Below are 19,453 nucleotides of genomic sequence, written 5' to 3' on the forward strand. Positions count from 1 at the left end.
AACACTTAAAATAAGAAATTAATTCTTAAAAAAAGAAAAATCATACAAGTTGTTTTTTTTTATCTTGGTAAGAAACAAATAATTTGCAGTGCACTCTGCACATTTTTTGTATTTTTTGGTCATTTTGTGACCAAAAGAAGATGTAAAAAGACACAAAACGACCAAAAAAAAGAGACAAAAAAAACAAAAAAGACAAAAAAAAACACAAAAAGACACAAAAAAGACACAAAAAGACGTAAAATGACCAAAAAAGACAAAAAAAAACGAATTTATCTTGTTTTAAAAGTTAAGTTTCTTCTGATATTTACATTTACATACGCTCACTGTATTTTTTTACGGTGAAGTCCTGGCAACCACAGCTGATGGTATTTCACCGTAAATTAAACTGATTTTTTTTTTTTCTTTACAGTGAACATGCTTATTTCTAGATTTAATAATCTTAATTTAAGAAATCTTGTCAAGGTAAATTATCTGTCCATGCAGCAAGATCATTTCCCTCAGATTTACTGTTTTATCTGGTTTTTAGACCTTTTTGCAGTGTGTTCTTTGTATGGTACATTTTCTAATACACAAAGAATCAAAAGGCTGCATTAGGTAAAGATTGGATTCCAGCGACATGTTTCCAGTCAGATCCCCTAAAGGCTCTAAACACCACACAGGCTTTTTACAGTGATCCTGAGGCACTCTGTGTTTTCAGGTTGGCATCAGTCTTTGGTTGGTGCACTGAAGAAAAAAAGGTCTAAAACCAGATAAAACAGGAAATCTGAGGGAAATGATCTTGCTGCATGGACAGATAATTTACCTTGACAAGATTTATTAAATTAAGATTATTAAATCTAGAAATAAGCATGTTGAACACTTAAAAGAAATGAACTCTTAAAACCAGATAAATTAAAGCTGCCAGCAGTGATGAACTGGCCCGAGCAGAGTGACCTGATGATTATTTGGTTCTTACCAAGATAAAAAAAACTTTTTGTCTCTCTTTTTTGGTCATTTTGTCTCTTTTTTTGTGTCTTTATTGGACTTTTTGAGTCTTTTTTTGTCTTTCTGTGTCTTTTTATATCTTCTTTTGGTCACAAAATGACCAAAAATCTTACCATGATAAAAAACAACTTTAGATTTAGAAGTGTTAGATAATTTATCTTGTTTTAAGAGTTAATTTCTTATTTTAAGTGTTCAACATGCTTATTTCTAGATTTAATAATCTTAATTTAATAAATCTTGTCAAGGTAAATTATCTGTCCATGCAGCAAGATCATTTCCCTCAGATTTACTGTTTTATCTGGTTTTAACCTGTTTCCAGTGTGTTAGTTCTGCTCTAGCTGTCTGAGTGAGTCTCTGGGTGGATCAGCAGTTCTGCTTCTCTCTCGGAGTCGTCCATCGCTGCCTGACTCTGAGGTTCTGATCTGAGGTCTTGAGGTTCCATCTGAGACACCTCTCCTCCTCCTCCTCCTCCTCCTCCTCCTCCTCCTCCTCCTCCTCCTCCTCCTCCTCGAGCCAGCCCCGCCTCTTTGCTGGCCCTCCTCATCCTGTCCTCCTCCTCCTCCTTCATCCTCCTCTCCTCAGCCTCTATCTCCTCCGTGGTGGGGATGGAGTTCTTCTTGGGTCTTCCTTTGGGCTTCGTCGGGGCTTCATGACCTCCTTTCAGCACCTAGAAGACACACAGACGGTTTAGTGGACTGGTAATAAACTGGCAATAAAGTAGTAATAAACTGGTAATAAACTGGTAATAAACGAACCTGGTCTCACAGGAATCCGTGAAATAGCCACGGATTCGCTTAACTCAAAATCCGTGGAATAGCCTCGGAATAACTCAAATTTATGTGAAACTGACACGGATTTGGCTACAATGCAAGTTAATGACAGTCATATCCCGTGGCTATTCCATGGATATTTTTTCATATTGGTTTGTTCCAAGTCACGTGACTTTAAGGTCCCGGCGGTCAGAACAAAAAACATGGCGGACAGTTCTCTCATTTTTAGTGAAAAAAATCAATATTTTGACTTGAAAATGGATTTTGATAACATTTCTAGCGAGAAATATATGTTTTATTTTCTAAATATTCACTCAGTGAATGTACATAATCACTTTGTATGTTGGAATAGCAAAAGTATCGATACTAAAACGTTGTATCCGGATACGATACTCATTTTCAAAAGTATTGATACCTAGCCAAGGAATGAACACTTAAGTTAAGTTATTGTTGTTGTTTTTTTATCAAGCTTGCCTTATATTGTGCACAGCATACAACCTCAAAATATTGTTCTAATTGTTATTGTTTATTGTATTTATTTATTTTGTTCACTACCTCAGACCTGAAGCTTGTTATCATAGTTGCAGTTTCTTTTTGCACAACTGTTTTCATTATAAATATTTAACCTGTGGTTCTGTTCATTTTTACATGTTGCATTTTTCTTGTTTTTATCCTTGTGGTATCGAAAATGGTATCGAGTATCAAATATTTTCCTGAGTATCGGTATCGAGTTGAACATTTTAGTATCGTGACAACCCTAGTAATAGTATCTTAATCATCTTGTTTTGAGTATAATTTACCTACTGACCATAGCTTTATGTGCTTATTTAATTGATAGTATCATTATTATGTGATTATGTAATTATCTTATTTTTTTAAGACTTGTTTTTAGGATTAACATTGTGAGCTTTTTCATGCTTTAAGCTGGTGTTAGTGGTAATAAACGTCGGCAGCAGCAGCTCTCTCTCCTAGTAATTAAGAGAAGACGTATTGCTGCTGGCCGCCCTGCTGCTCTCATTTATCTTTAATGATTTCACCTCCTTTTTGTTCTCTAGTTGTTGACCTTTCTACAGAGTGTTTGCTCTCTGTGGCGTCATCATCGCTCACCACCACCACCACACCCTCACCGTCACACTGAGAACCCTACGGAGACTTGGGTGGTTCACTCAGTTATTTAATATTCTTCATTCTGCCACTTTAGTAATGTTTAAATGCCATGTTGGTATCTATTTTTCAGCACGATCTCACCTATAATAACCTGATAATAGGGGTGTGACAATACACTCACGAAACGAGACGATACAAGATTTTAAGTAAACTACAAAGACACAATATCTGACTGGACCAACAGACTTTTATTTAACTGAGTTGCATTTTGAAATGTTTTATTATAACTCTTTACATGCGTGATGTAAGCATGAGCTTTTAATAAACTTCTTCTTCTACAAATTTAAACTAAAACTAAAATTTATAAAAGTTAAAAAGTCTCAGGCCACGCCCGCTCTAATGTCTCAGGCCACGCCCTCTCTAATGTCGCTCACTCTGCGTGTCTCCATGACAACAAGCCCCCAGAGGGATTTAGAGACTCTGGAGGTGACGTTTGGTTTTAGATCGTTTCGACTGTGATCACATAAGCGACGGATTAAACACGGGAGACTCAACTGTGGCCGCCGTCGCTAACTGTGCACAACATCAGCAGCTGATCATAAACAAAACAGCATGGCTAACTGTGCACAGCATCTCCACTGATCATACACATCATGATGGTGAACTAACTGGCATCACTAACTGTGCACAGAGTGTCTGGTGCTTGTTGTAAACACTGTACTGCTACAGAGCTAACTGTTAGCCTGTTAAGGGGTTAACATCCCCTCCGGCTCTGCAGCTGGGAGAGACTGCTGCAGGAGGACTGTCGTTATTACTCTGCTTGTGTTCTGCTCTACATTTTTTGACGTCCCATAATATGGTGTTTTTCTGTCATTTCTGGCCAAATGATACTACTACATGTATCAACAGACTATAATTGACTCATTTTAAGCATTTTTAATTCTTTTAAAATTTGACTATTTTTGACTAAATCTACATGATAATAGTAGACTATTTTTTGAGGGGGTCATTTTTGAACATCCCATAATATGGTATTTATTTGCTATTTTTGGAAAAAGTACATGTATCAACAGTGTATAATTGACCCATTTCTAGCATTTTAAGCATTTTAAAATTTGACCGCTTTTGACAAAAATCGACATGTATAGTATGAATTTTTTTCTAAGACGGTAATTTGTACATATCCCAAAATATGGTGTTTGTCCGTCATTTCTGGCAATTTTATGCACGTGTGCGCTGCCTAGGAAGTAATTGTTACAATTTAAAAAGATGTAATGCAGTTCATGAGCAGTATGTACTGTATGTATAACAGACTATAATTGACCCATTTTAAGCATTTTAAAATTTTACCATTTTTGACAAAAATCAACATGCTATAGTATGACTTTTTTTTTGAGAGGGTCATATTTGGAAATCCTCTATTATGTTGGGGGTTTTTTTTGTTGCTAGTTTTGGACAAACAACATGTATCAACAGAGTACAATAAAGTCATTTTTAGCATTTTTAGGTATTTCAAAATTTGACCATGAAATTATTTGTCCATGCAGCAAGATCATTTCCCTCAGATTTAGTGTTTTTATCTGGTTTTTAGACCTTTTTGCAGCGTGGTTGTGTCTCTTACCATTTTCTTCCACTTCATGCGTCTGTTCTGGTACCACGTCTTCACCTGGAGCTGAGTGAGTCCCAGAGACTGGGCCAGGTCTAACCTGCAGCATCACAAACACAGCAAACTCAATGTTAGACCGACATCTCATTCTACTACACAGGTTAAATAAATAAATATTATACGTTTCCCCAAAAGCCCCAGCTGGAATCATCTCTGTGTTTTCTCTCGTGTGACAGCAGACGATATAAATGATAAGAATCTTGACACTAATTGTAGTTTTTACCTTCCCACCAGTACAGAATGTAACACAGCTTGATGCCTGCAGGTTTCCAGGCTTCAGGCTTTAACTTCACTATCAGACTCTCTTTGAATCAGACATCAAAGCTGATTCCAGTAGCTGCTCTGACACTGTACACCTGCAGCTCAGGAACATGTGTAGCAGCTCTCTACAGCCAATCAGACGATGAAAACTGTGAATGCATCCAACACATGTTGATCCGTGACTAATGTGTAACGTGATCCTCAGGAAGGGACAGATAAAGTGAACAAGCATCCATTTGTAAAGGGAAGGATTTTATTTTAAATGAGATTTCCTCTTCGCTGCTCCTCAGCAGGCAGATGAAGGGATCAAACCCTCCTTTGACTTTAGTTTGATGGTGAAAGTGGAAGCGGAGACGAAGGAAAAGGTGTGAAAACAGAATCTAAAAAGCAGAACAGCCACAAACCCCCAAAGACTCATGACTTCCACTACACACACTGCAAAAAAACAAGAAGCTTACCAAGTATTTTCTCCTTATATCTTAATTCAATAACCACCCTGAACTCTTATATGCACTGATTTCCATACGGACTGTCTTATTGTGCAATATTTCTTTTTCAAATATACTATACTTGGCAATGTGCAATAATTTGTGTAAAAATGTGTCCTTCAACGTGCAATATTTTATGAACACTGCATAGAATTATATCTGCTTCTGGCAAATTACCTCCCTTTCTTGCCTATGTTTACATTATATAATATATATTTTTCTTTACATTTACTTGCCTATGTATGTTTATGTTTATATTGTATATTTTTAATTATTTTTTTATATTTCTTTTATTTATTGTTGCGCTGCTTTTTGGAGTCAGCTTTCAAATCTCATTGTACTTGTGTATAGTGACAATAAAGGCATTCTATTCTATTCTAATTATCTTGTTTTAAGTATAATTTACCTACTGACCATAGCTTTATGTGCTTATTTAATTATTAGTATTATTATTATGTGCTTATTTAATTATCTTATTGTGTAAAGACTTGTTTTTAGGATTGACATTGTGAGCTTTTTCACGCTTTTCAATCTATTCAACTGTTGAATATGGTGAGTTTTAACCTAAAATATTGGCTCCAGTTGAGAGTTTTAGTTGCATGAAGTTTAAATGATATTTCAAAAGCATTTTCTATCACCAGTATCTACCCACAGATACTGAAATTAGAAAAAACGTGCTCGTTTCAAGTATTTCTGGTTTATTTTAATGTTACTACAGTTGAGTTTTCAAGCCACAATTGCTCAAAATAAGTATATTTGGATTTATTTTAAGACATCATTGGTTTTTCCAGTGCTGAGATTATATATTTTTTACTTATTTAAAGAATTCTTACAAAAAAACATTTACTTACTGCACTGGCAGATAATTTGACTTGTTTCAAACATGTATTTGCTTAATTCTAGTTATTTATGTCTTGTGTTTTTGTCAGTTGGTTTTCCTTCTACCTCACATACAGGCTGTGTGTGTGTTTGTGTGTGTCTGCGTGTGTTTTTTTAGTGTGTGTCTGAGGTTTTAAACCAGCAGACATCCAGATTATCAAACTGTCGATCAAAGCTTCACTATCCTGCGTGATACAGTCTGCAGCAGCTCAACAACTGGAGGCAGGAAAGTAATTGCAGAAAAGGAAAACACCCGTCTTATTTATGGTCATTAGTTGTGAATGAGGAGAAACCACACACTAACACACACTCACAGACACAGAAACAGTATTTAAGTTCCTCCCTGCAGGCGAATCCACCGCCGCCATTTTGTTCTATTCACCACCTTTCACAAAGGAATCTAGGGTGTAACTTCTTTATTTATAATGATGATGATGACAGTAAGGATTATTGAGACACTAATGATCATAATTGGAAGCTAGGGAGAAAAAAAATCATTATTGCTATATGATATAAATAATTAAAAGTCATTTTCATGCACTGCAAAAAAAAGGTGTCTAAAAACTTCTCTTTTGTAAATTTTTTGTCTTTTTTTGGTCATTTTGTGACCAAAAGAAGATGTAAAAAGACACAAAATGACCAAAAAAACGACACTAAAAAGACCACAAAAAAAGACCAAAAAAACAAAAAAAAACACATAAAGGCAAAAAAGACACTAAAAAGACACCAAAAAGACGTAAAATTACCAAAAAAGAAACAAAAGTCGTAAAATAAGCAACAACAAAAAAAGACACAAAAAGACAAAAAAAAAAAAAAACACCAAAAAAGACACAAAAAATGTTTTCTTATCTTTGTAAAAACCAAATTGCAGCTTTAATTTTATCTCTTCTGGACATTTTTTGTCATTTAGTGACCAAAAGAAGATGTAAAAAGACATAAAAAGACCAAAAAAAGACACAAAAAGACAAAAAAAAAGACACAAAAAAGACATAAAAAGACATAATGTGACCAAAAAAGGACACAAAAGATGTAAAATCACCAAAAAAAAAGACTGGTATCCATAAGAACCAAATAATCATCAGGTCACTCTGCTCGGGCCAGTTCATCACTGCTGGCAGCTTTAATTTATCTGGTTTTAAGAGTTAATTCATTATTTTAAGTGTTCAACATGCTAATTTCTAGATTTAATCATCTTAATTTAATAAATCTTGTCAAGGTAAATTATCTGTCCATGCAGCAAGATCATTTCCCTCAGATTTTCTGTTTTATCTGGTTTTTAGACACACATTTTTTACAGTGTGGATATTTTTGTCCCCTTTCTCCTCGTAGAGTCTCAATTAAAAAAAACCGCAGCAGTTCCAAGCCAAGAAAAGTGAGAGAAAAGAAAAGTTATCTTTGGATCACAACAAACCAAAGTGGGGAGCACGCCTCACCTTTGATGTGAGGCTTTAAAGGGGGATTTTCTCTGTTGGTGTTTTTCTGCCAGCTGGGTATTTAATTAATTTTCAACGCGGTGGTGTCGGAGTCGGATATTTTGACAGGACACGGTATCTGGCAGAGGGCTGGTGGAGGCTGGTTGGTTTGATGGCTGAGTCGTGCTCAGCCTCGGGGCGTCTCGCTTTAAGACGAGGCATGGCGCCGCTCCAGCAGCTCCGGGCCAGCCAACATTCACAGATTTAATAATGCATCATGGGAGTTTTCCCCACGGATGACATGTAAATGGAATGACGGAAAAATCTGGTTTATTCCAAATATGCAAATGTCATTTAAGATTAGATGTGGCCAGCAGATACATAGCAAAAAGGATTCAAGGAGTGAGACATCTGTGGATATTTGCATGTCTAAATGTTTGAATATGTTGTACAATAATCCAGTTATATGTGTTTGTTAATTAGATTTACTGTGCACTGCAAAAAGTGTATACACCAGATAAAACAGTAAATCTGAGGGAAATGATCTTGCTGCATGGACAGATAATTTACCTTGACAAGATTTATTAAATTAAGATTATTAAATCTAGAAATAAGCATGTTGAACACTTAAAATAAGAACCAAATAATCATCAGGTCACTCTGCTCGGGCCAGTTCATCGCTGCTGGAAGCTTTAATTTATCTTTTTTGTACATTTTTTGTCTTTTTTGGTCATTTTGTGACCAAAAGAAGATGTAAAAAGACACAAAATGATTAAAAAAAAAAAAAGACACAAAAAAGTAAAAAAAAAAAAAAAAAAAACGACCAAAAAAAGACACTAAAAAGACAAAAAAAGAAACAAACAAGTCACAAAAAAAGACAGAAAAAAGACAAAAAAGAAACAAAAGATGTAAAATAACCCCCCAAAAAACACACCAAAAAACACGTAAAAACACCAAAAAAAGACACAAAAAGTTTTTTTATCTTGGTAAGAACCAAATAATCATCAGGTCACTCTGCTCGGGCCAGTTCATCACTGCTGGCAGCTTTAATTTATCTGGTTTTAAGAGTTAATTTCTTATTTTAAGTGTTCAACATGCTTATTTCTAGATTTAATAATCTTAATTTAAGAAATATTGTCAAGGTAAATTATCTGTCCATGCAGCAAGATCATTTCCCTCAGATTTACTGTTTTATCTGGTTTTTAAACACCTTTTTTGCAGTGCAAGCAGATACTTTGCAAAGAAGATTCAAAGAGTGAGATGTCTGCAGATATTTGATGTCTAAATGCATGAAGATTCTGTACAATAATCCAGTTATGTGTGTTTGTTAATCAGCGCTGATGTTATAAATGAAGAGAACAAGAGATGATTAATGGCTGTTCAGACATCAAACTTGGTTCACAAGCGGTTTGAAATGCCTGCTGTGCATGTGTTGGAGAGGCTTTTTACTACATATATGGTTCAATACCATTCTTGGTTATAATGGAAAAGCAGCCCGCAGGCCAAATATAAAAACGAGGCGTACAATAAAACTGGAAAATATAGTCTAACCTCATGTCAGGTCCCCAAAAATGACCCAGAGAATGGAACTTAAGACACAGATATTAACATGTAGATTACTTCATCTTATTGTCCAAATGGACTTTTTATACACCTGCACATGTGTGAAATGACTGGCAGTAAATCAGTGTAATACATTTGTGTTTGCTTGTGTTGGCTGGTGGCCCTGCTCTCTCCTGAATAAGGCAGTGTGTGTTTCTTTCTCTTTGTCGGGGCTTTCTGCTGTTTGGAGAGCAGCTCAGGGTTAAAACGTTCCTCTTGTCTCAACTAGAATGCTGAGGTAATGCTCTGGCTGAGACTAATTCACATTACATGAGAGTTCCCCCACAGGATAAATCAAAAATTATGATGTTAGGTTAACCGCTGCTCGTTAATTGCAGTCGTGGCTTTGTGAATGTGCATGCGAGCGTGCACGTAGCGTAGCGTCCTCTCTCTCCTGCTGAGCTCTCTCTCTGCTGCTGCTGCTGCAGGTTATCAGATATTCAGGTTGTCACCATGTTATATGTAACTGACAGCTTCTCTAACGTCTGCTTCACATGTTAGCATGTGGTGTTGGTTACTTGGTTTCTTTAATGTAGCTGTGAGGTTAGTAATGATTCTTTATTTTTGTGTTTATTTGTGCTGCTGTGGCTCATAAACACAGGGCCGGGACTAGACTTTAGGAGGCCTTGATAAAAGTTCAATCCTTATTGACTTCCATTCAAACTGACTTCCTTTACCACCAATAGAGTCGCCCCCTGCTGGTCATTAGAAATAATACAGGTTCTAAACACTTCCTGAACCTTTCAGGCCCAGAGGTTGCAACTTGTGTGCAACAGACTTTTTTTTACTGCACTTTTAAGGGCTGTTTCCACTGCCGGACATTACCTGGAATGAGGTCTCACTTGCGGAAATTTCAGAGGCATTTGAATTACAGAGGGATTTCTCTAAATCCCTCTGGAGGCTAACTTGTAGTGGAGACACGCAGAGTGAGCGGACTTTAGAGAGGGTGTGGCCTGAGACTTTAGAGAGGGCGTGGCCTGAGACTTTCCCGGTGGCAACTCTTCCCTCTAGTCAAAACATGGCTTATGTCATCAGCTCATACTGATATTATTTATTCAAAATAAACAGTTAGTTTCATTAACTCTGATGTGCTGAAAACATACTGGGAAAGGATAAAAATTCAATCCTTATTGACTTCCATTCAAACTGACTTCCTTTAGCACCAATGGAGTCGCCCCCTGCTGGTCATTAGAAATAATGCAGGTTCTAAACGGTCGCCACTCGTGTGTTAAATACTTTTTTTTACTGCTCTTTGAGTAGATGTCCTGCGCCGTACGTACCTGTCAGGTGTGGACAGGTACTTCTGCTTCTGGAACTTCTTCTCCAGGCCCATCAGCTGCAGCTCGGTGAAGATGGTGCGGCTGCGGCGCGGCTTCTTCAGGCGCGGCGTGCTGCGCTCCGTCTCCGACTCGCTGCTGATGCTGAGCGGCGTCTGGCTGGGCGACGGCTCGGAGCCTCGCGGGTGCTGCAGGTGGACACCGCCCGGGGAGGAGGGCTGGGGCAGGTGGAGGGCCAGGTTAGGAGGCTGCCGCGTGATCACCGACAGCAGAGGGTAGGCCCGGAGCGACGAGGAGCCTGAGGACCACAGACACTACGTCACATGGTGCAAACAGAGAATCACAGGGTAAAAAAAGCAGATTTCTGAACCACTGTTTGTAGTTTTAGTGACTCTGCGTCACCTCGAATGTTCCTCTATCGAGCGGCTGTAATTGCTTCGACAGGTTCAGTTTAATTGCTCTGTGTTCGCTGTGAAAAGTGTTTTGCTTCTGACCTCCCTCATGTAGAGGGCTGTGATCCCGATGACGCAGACGGTGTTTTACACCGCTCCTCTGAACCCTTCACATGAATGATTATTTTTCAGACGTTGTTAAATAATAACTGGCTTCCCAAGACAAAAAAAAAAAAGAAAAACCCACATGCACACAGTGAGCCTGGCAGCGTGATGCACTCTGTAATAAAAATCCCCCAAAACTAAATCAAACACTGCTTCAGCTAATAAACTTTTCTCCTGCACATTCAGGCAGTCATATACAAACACACACAGGTTTTTTTTTTTTTTCTCTTTATCAGCGCAGACAGCAGCAGAGAGACGCCAGAATCGATAAAAAGCAACACTTGTCTGGAGCCGAGGAGGGAGGGAGGATGAGGAGGATGAGGAGGGTCAAACAAAGTGAATATAAGATGTGCCAGAAAAATCCTTCCAGCTTCCAGAATAAAATCAATCCTTTAACCAACAGTTACAAGCTGAGCAGCGACTGGAACACACAGATGATAAGGAGAAACAGAAAGAACACAGAGGGAAGATAGAGAGATAAAAGGCTCAATGGAGCGGAGAAAACACACCGATATACACTGAATGTGTGTGTGTGTGTGTGGGTGTTCCTGGTTTTTCTGTGGTGCATTTATAACAGGGGGCTCAAACTCAAATTACCTGGGGGCCGCTGGAGGCAGTATCAAAATAACCAAAAAAAGACACAAAATTATTAAAAAAGACACAAAATTATTTAAAAAACACACAAAATGACCAAAAAAAGACACAAAACTACTAAAAAAGACAAAAAAAATATTGTAAAAAGACACAAAATTACCAAAAAAGATACAAAATTACCAAAAACAGTAATTAAAGGGACCTTCCACACACAACACGGTAAAGTGCCATTCATATAAAACGTACATTAAACTTTCATATCAAGGTGAGGGCCGCAAAATATCATCATGAGGGCCGCCAGTTTGAGACCCCTGATCTATAACCTTAATCTTTTTTGGTCATTTTGCTCAAGCCAATTATTCGATTATCAAAATAGTTGACGATTAATTTAATAATCGATTATTGTTCGATTAATCGAATAATTGTTGCAGCTCTATTAGGCACAGTTGCTTTGCAGTCACGTACAGACACTCACATACAGACACACACACACACACACACACACACACACACACACACACACACACACACACACACACACACACACACACACAGACAGTGCCTTGGGCTCATCATGACATCATGGTAAGGCGCTGAGGTCATCACTAATCCTCCAACGTGAGATTGCTGCTATTAGAAACAAGTCTAGACAAGAAGAGCTCTGTTCTCTCTCTGTTCTCTCCATTTATACCTTTACCTTTATATCACTCTCTCCTTTATATCACTTTCTGTATATCAGCTGTGGAAATGTTACATTTTCTGACATCAATCTTGGACCAAAAATGAGCTTGTTCTTAAACCCGTGGAGTGTCCAGAAGCTCCAAATAATCCAGACTTGTTGAATCCATCCAGACTAGAAAACAAAGCAGCGTGGAGCCCTACTGTAAATTTACCTCTAAAGTTCTGGCTGTAAACTCCATGAGGCCAGTTTCAGTTTGATGATGATATACCAAGTAAAACTGGAGACAAGCTCAAATATATTTAGTATAAAATGATAGAACTGGATGGAACCCTCTTATATGTTAGATTTGACACCTTTGTTCACATTTGCAACATTTAAAATTCTTTATTGAGCATGATAGTGTTTTGAAAATTAAAAAAAGATTCAAAATCACATTTTATGTTGGACTAAAGGACTAAAAAAAGACACAAAATGACTAAAAAAGACACAACAAAAGACACAAAATAACTAAAAAAGACACAAAAAAGACACAAAAAGACACAAATGACCAAAAAAGACACAAAATGACCACAAAATGACTTACAAAGACACAAAAAGACATGAAAAGATTAAAAAAATTGACAAAATAGCCCAAGAGTTTGCATTAGTCTTCTCCATGCAGGAAACACACATTAACACAGAAAGACAAAGACACAGTACAAGGACAAACAGTAACATTATGAGCAATAAATGAATAGGAATGGAGAAATTAAATTAAAGTGCAAAGGAGTCCAAGTTTAAGAGTTATTTAGGAGGGATTGCTTTAGTTTTGGACATAATAGTCGTGTAAATACACAACCTGATGTGTGATTTAATGTGTGAGCTCCAGTATGAGAGAGATTCACATGAACATGTGATGAATGAGGCACCAAAGTGACATTCTGGATGATAAAAAAACATTTTGGTGTCTCTGTGAGGAAATCTCTTGTCAGCAGAGAGCTTGGAGTTGTCTCCGGACAGAGGGAGGGAAGAAAGAAAGAAAGAAAGAAAGAAAGAAAGAAAGAAAGAAAGAAAGAAAGAAAGAAAGAAAGAAAGAGAAAGAAAGAGAGAGGGAGAAAGAGGTAAATGTCAGCATGGTGGTGACTTTCCAGTGACAGCGATCATCTCTCTGACTTGTTGGTGACATGTTGTTGACAGGTCTACAAATAAAGAGTTTGAGTAGCTGCAGGAGAAGCAGCTCACTGATACTCTATATACTGATACTGTGGATAATCACAGCAATGAATGTAAAGACCGGAGCAAGAGGTGGTTGTTACAGAAGACATCGCTGCTGAGAATAGATCAGGAAGTTTATGAAGCATTCCTCTTAATACGTCTCTATTGATCATGCTCTTATTATGATGTCAGTTCTTTCAGATGAACCAGATTTCCTGAATCGCTCCCTATCAGAACATCTGCACTCTGTTTTTATCAATGAGATGCTGAATGATTGATTGTGACACTGTGACATGTTGTCTTGTTTGTCTGGTGACAGATTGGACCTTTCTCAGTTAACCCTTTGGAGTCTATTTTGTCAGTTTTTGAATACTTTTCATTCTGCCACTTAAAAAGTGTTTACACTAAAACTGAAAAATGAGTCGAAGGAAATATCTCAGATCAAGGGGATATCTGCTTATTTTTTGTCTGATAAGATAGTTCTTCTGTTGTTTGATATAAAGATTCCATGGCTTTTGCTTTATTTCAAGAATTTGAAGATATTTTATTCTGTAGCTGTCTGAAGAAAAGTTGACTAGTTTTTAGTGTGACTTTGCTGTTTTTTATAAATATAATGCCTATCATATCATTATGTCAAGATGATGGCTCTAGCATTTACTGATTATTAATTCAAGAATATTTAGAAACATATTGAGAAAATAGGTCATGTGTATTTCATTAGAATCAAGAAAAAGTCACTTGTTATTAGTTAGAATACACTAATTCTAAGGTATTTGTGGTTCATTGAGATTAGATATTTTTACTGGTTTTGGAAAGTCTTTTGTGTGAATATTGAATTTTTTTTTAATCATAAAAAAATATACCAATTTTAGTCCACACCTTTACTTGAAAAGTTTACCAGCTTTTTTTGCGTAAACAGCTTGCATAAACTTGAAGCTTATATTTTTATTTCTTTTTTTAAAAACTTTTTTTTGGAGATGAGAAGTTTTGTTTTGAAACAAAATTTTGAACTGAGCCATGTTGGTTTTGAAAAAGCTGACTCTTCAGAATAAAACAGCTCTTTGTCAATCAGATTTATTTGTCTTTTTAATTAGACCCTTACTCCAAAGGGTTAAACAGATTTCTGATTCCTTTTTTTTTGTGGCTTTGTCCTTTCAGCAGAAATCAAAAGCTTCCTAGGTGGGAATGGCAACAGGCCACACAGCGTCTTTATCTGATCAACTCTTTGCTTTAATTAGAACAAACCTTCAGGACATAAAACACACACTGCAATCTGAATGCCAAATCTTAATAAGTTGAGTTTTATTGTCATGTTTTTGGTCTCCAGCTGAAGCTGCACAGCTACACTGCAAAAAACAACTGACAAAAAATTTGAAATAAATATCTAGAATCAAGCAAATACATGCTGGAAACAAGTCAAATTATCTGCCAGTGCAGTAAGTAAATGTTTCTTTGTAAGAATTCTTTAAGTCGGTAAAAATATCTAGAAACTGGAAAAACAATGATGTGTTAAAATAAATCCAAATATTCTTATTTTGAGCAATTGTGGCTTTTTCTCATTTCAGTATCTGTGTGGATAAAAAATGCTTTTGAAATAGCATTTAATAACTAAAACTCTCAACTGGACCCAATATTTTAGGTAAAAACTCACCATATTCAACAGTTGAATAGCTTGAAAAGCATAAAAAAGTATTTACACAAGACTAAAATCTCTGTGAAAACGTTATTCACTTGTTTTAGACACACGTTAGTATGTATGTCAGGAGGTAAATTATACTCCAAACAACATAATTAAGATTCTATTGCTAGATAGAAGAAGAAAATAGTTGGTAAGCTTGATGTTTTTTGCAGTGTACATTAAATATAAGCATTATTGAATGTGAAACCTGATCCTGCAGCAGCTGAAATCACTTTTAGAAGCTGATTTATTGCTGATCTTTCGCCCAGATAGAAATAAATATGTGATGGTGGCTGTTGTCAGGGAGATGACAGCTCGTCAAACATCTTCTTTAACTGCAGATGGAAGACACATGTCTCTTTGTGTGTGTGTGCATACCTGCCCTGTGTGTTGACATGGTGTAATCAACCTGTTTAAGGAGGCTTTGTGCTTAATGGGAGACCTTATTGTCTGCAGAGGATTAAGCTTTAAGATGGATAAAACTCCTTTTTCTTGCTCACTTGGGATTTCTTCTGTAAGCCCTGAGAGCAGCACACACACTCCTTTAGTTTTTATTTTTCATCATGCTGTCAACTGAGATTACACCACCGTTGATCTTAATCTCTCTCACCTCCTACAGAAAGAACGCAACTTCGAAAAAAAAAAAAAAACGTTCAGCAGCATGTTTCCCTGCTGTCAGCTGAACTCTAAAGTTTTGGATCTTCCACAAGTTTCCATGTCACATTTAATGCATCAACTCTTTTTCAGCAAAGGTAAAAAAACACCTCGACCAAGTGTAGTAACATGACGTTTTTGCAAAGATTTTTCTAATTTTGCAGTGTGCATTCAGCATTTTTAATGCAATCTTTTGTGTTTACTGTTTTTTATACAGTTTTTGTGTTTTTATCCGTGTTTTTTTGTAATTTGTGTGTTTTTTGTATTTTTTTGTGTTTTGCAATTATTTTTATGTTTTTTGGTGTGTTTATGTGTGTTTTGAGTGAATTTGTATGTGTTTTTTGTAATTTTCTGTGTGTATTTCTGTTTTTTTATAATTTCTTTGTGTTTTTATCTGTGTTTGTTGTAATTTATGTGTTTTTGTGTGTGTTTTTGGTATTTTTTTGTGTTTTTTGTAATTATTCTTATGTTTTTGGTATGTTTATGTGTGTTTTGAGTGAGTTTTTATGTGTTTTTTGTAATATTCTGTGTGTATTTGTGTTTTTTGTTGTTGTTCTTATCTGTGTTTTTGTGTTTTCATGTTTTGTAATTTTTTTTGTGTTTTTGTAATTATTTTTGTGTGAGGTGAGTGCACTGAGTGTGTGGTGCTATATAAACCATCCCAACACTTCTCTATACTCCATCTCTCTCTCACACGGACACACACACTTCTTCTCCTTTGTTTTTATGTTTCATCATGCTGTCAGGTGAGATTACACCACAGTTGATGTTAATCTCTCTCACCTCTTCCACTAAGAGCCGAGCCCTGCTCCTGCTGAGAGACGGGAACCAAATGAAATATGGTAAAGTCCCATTACAGCGTTCAGCAGGAGGTCAGAGCTCCTCCTGCTCCTCCTGCTCCTCCTGCTCTCTCATAGTTATAACCCTAACCCTAACTAACTCCGCCAGCATTAAAACCACTTTAACCGAGCAACAGTTGTGGTCTGTGTTTCATTACCGAGACATAAAATCAGACTCACAATCAGCCTGTCAGGACAAACGACAGGAAGACAATTATGTCGGTATGTTTGAGTGACATAACAATACACAACCAACAATTAACTTGTTGTCAGCTCCTCCAGGAGCATTATTATTCATTATTATTGTGTGTTCCAGCGGCCTCCGCTGGCTGCAGCAGCTCACAGCAGCACAGTGATTCAGGACTCTGCCAGCTTCTATATCCAGCTCTCAGAGCTCTCAGAGCCATTGATGTGAGGAATATAGTGTGTCTCACACCCCCGCAGCTACAAATAAAGTGGTGGGCACAGTGTTCTGATATGCAGGGCGGGTTACTCTATCCATCCAAAGCCCCTCTCTCGCTCTAACACTCACCGGCCCATTTCAGAGGGATGAGGGAGTTTTATTTTTACCCTCCACCGCTGTCATCATCAGATTGCAGTGGCTATTATTTCAGACTTTGGAGCAATTATCCCTAATGGTTACTACTAGAGAGAGCAGTGTTTGGATTCATCATTCATGGAAATACAATTAAGAATCAGTCAAGATGTTTTGTTTTGTGCCAGCTGAGCTTGTTGTGGTCATTTTAGAACGGCTGCAGAACCTTTCTGTCAGTCATGGAGAGATCTAGATAATCCTGACTAACATCTGACTGGGAGAGGAACCAGACTTGGGAAAAATGTCCTAATGAGCTGGTAAAGATGTGCAGGAGAATGACTCTTATTTAAAGGAATTAGCTTTATATTATTGACAGGAGCAAAAGTTTAAAAGTTTTTAATTTCCTTTCAAACCAATCAAGATCTGTGCAGAATAATTAATATTCCATGTTGGATTCTGTAGGTTTTTTTCCCTACAAACTTATTTTGTACAAAGATTTTGTAGCACACATCTAAATCTAAATGGCTCATTTTTTAAGCACAACTTGACTTTGTTCTGTCACATGTTTTAGTGTCATAAACAACAGACAATTTACTCATTTGCAAATATCCAGCAGCAACAAAACTCATTAGAGAAGGCCTCGAGTTCAGCAGAATAAGTTTATTAATCAGAAGAAATTAGACCAATAGGTTAAAAGTGTAAATCCTGACTTCCAGAGAGAGATTTGACTGTTTTGTCTGAGCTGCATTTGTAACTGTGACGGTTTGAGTCATTCATCGGCTCAACTAAAAGCCCTGAAGCATCTCTGACATTCACTCATGATGTGATTTTCAACACTTTGCTGCAGTGATTTATAATGTGAGTGACACTTCAGGCATGCAAAAAATTAATTATGATTCATTTTAAACTACAAGAACATCTGATGCAAACTTAGAAATTAAAGTGATCAGGATCATACATTAATGATGCGTTTTGATTATCACAAATACAAATATTATAACATGAACACTTGGATAAACAGGAGAATTATGATTTTAAATAATAATAATTAGAATAATTACAGCTTTATGGCAGTAAAAAAAATTACAATACAGCAGCATTGCAGACCACACACACACTTTAAACTGCTGGCAAACTTTCTGCAGCTTAAATATATATCATATATATTTAATGACCCATGCAAAACGGACTTTTTAAAATTTAAATACATCAAACATTAAACTGATCTAAAGCGTAAAAGTTTCAGAATTTCCAAATAGTCTCTTCTTATTTTTCCACAAATCTGAAAATGCAATAAATGTCTATCGATATGGATATATACAGGGGAATTTAATTTGTTTCTTTCTTAATTATCCCAAACAAACAAACAAACAAACAAACAAACAGACAAAAACAAAAAAGTCCTCTTACCCGAGCATGAGTGGAGAGGCTTGGGCCGGACAATGAGCGAAGGACACACCGAGTAGAGAGAAAGTTTCTCAAAATAATCACAAGTCTCCTTGGAGAGGATCTCGTCGATCATGAAGGTCTTGTAGCGCCGCCTGGCAGCCTTGAGCTGCCCGGGGGAGGAGAGCCTCAGCTCGGCCTGGCACTGCATGATGCGTCGCTGCGGAGCGCTGCGCCGTGCGCCGCCTGGTCGCCGCTGCGCAACAAGTTTCACTTCACGGAGATCTAAATGTGTCAGGAGCTGCTGCTGCAGGTCTGAGCCGAGAGTCAGAGCAGACTAGAGGAGCTCATTAGTTAAAATCTCTCATTGTTTGTCTCTAGAAGAGTTTCTGTCTCTAAGTGTCGGACTGAGATCAGCAGAGCGACTCAGAGAGGAAGAGGAGAGTGCGCTGAGTGCGCACACCCACTGCTATATAAACCATCTATCCATCTCTCTCTCTCTCTCTCTCTCTCTCTCTCTCTCTCTCTCTCTCTCTCTCTCTCTCTCTCTCTCTCTCTCTCTCTCTCTCTTACTCATGTACTGTACTCACACACACACACACCTCCCAAACACTCCATACACACCCCACCAACACAAACTTTACTCTCAATATGATTCATATCGTATATTTTAGGTTTATTTGACTCTAAAAGTTGTGTTGTTGTTTTTGTTTTTTTAACTAGGTCATATTTTCCAGAATAAAATCTAATAGATACAAATGTTTGAAGTGGTTTTATTCTGAAGTTTCAGATCAGATCAGAACCTCTGGAGTTAAAAACAACAAAAAAACATCTCCTCTCTCAATATGATTTATTTTTCCTCTCCTCCCGTGTGCTGTATTTCTCTCT

The 19,453-nt window shown here is 37.1% G+C and overlaps 1 protein-coding gene across 1 annotated transcript; it reads right to left on the reverse strand.

Annotated features, from left to right (window-relative positions):
- Positions 1-1,278: 1,278 nt before the first annotated feature.
- On the reverse strand, positions 1,279-18,776 carry barx2 (BARX homeobox 2). The gene is made up of 4 exons (XM_059331864.1): positions 18,590-18,776; positions 10,450-10,744; positions 4,483-4,567; positions 1,279-1,651 (listed from the first exon to the last, which is right to left on the reverse strand). Exons 1-4 carry the CDS (start codon positions 18,774-18,776, stop codon positions 1,319-1,321), a joined length of 900 nt encoding a protein of 299 aa, XP_059187847.1. The 3' UTR covers positions 1,279-1,318.
- Between the last annotated feature and the right edge of the window lie 677 nt (positions 18,777-19,453).

Source organism: Centropristis striata, chromosome 4 (assembly GCF_030273125.1).
Source record: "Centropristis striata isolate RG_2023a ecotype Rhode Island chromosome 4, C.striata_1.0, whole genome shotgun sequence".
Classification (NCBI taxonomy): domain Eukaryota; kingdom Metazoa; phylum Chordata; class Actinopteri; order Perciformes; family Serranidae; genus Centropristis; species Centropristis striata.

What these genes read in the sequence shown, in the direction of transcription:
- barx2 (XM_059331864.1), bottom strand. Translation starts at nt 18,776, where the DNA reads ATGCAGTGCCAGGCCGAGCTGAGGCTCTCCTCCCCCGGGCAGCTCAAG. An exon ending in TACCTGTCCACACCTGACAG is followed by an intron (nt 4,568 to 10,449) that starts GTACGTACGGCG and finishes GTGATGCTGCAG; the next exon opens with GTTAGACCTGGCCCAGTCTC. An exon ending in GCATGAAGTGGAAGAAAATG is followed by an intron (nt 1,652 to 4,482) that starts GTAAGAGACACA and finishes TGTGTCTTCTAG; the next exon opens with GTGCTGAAAGGAGGTCATGA.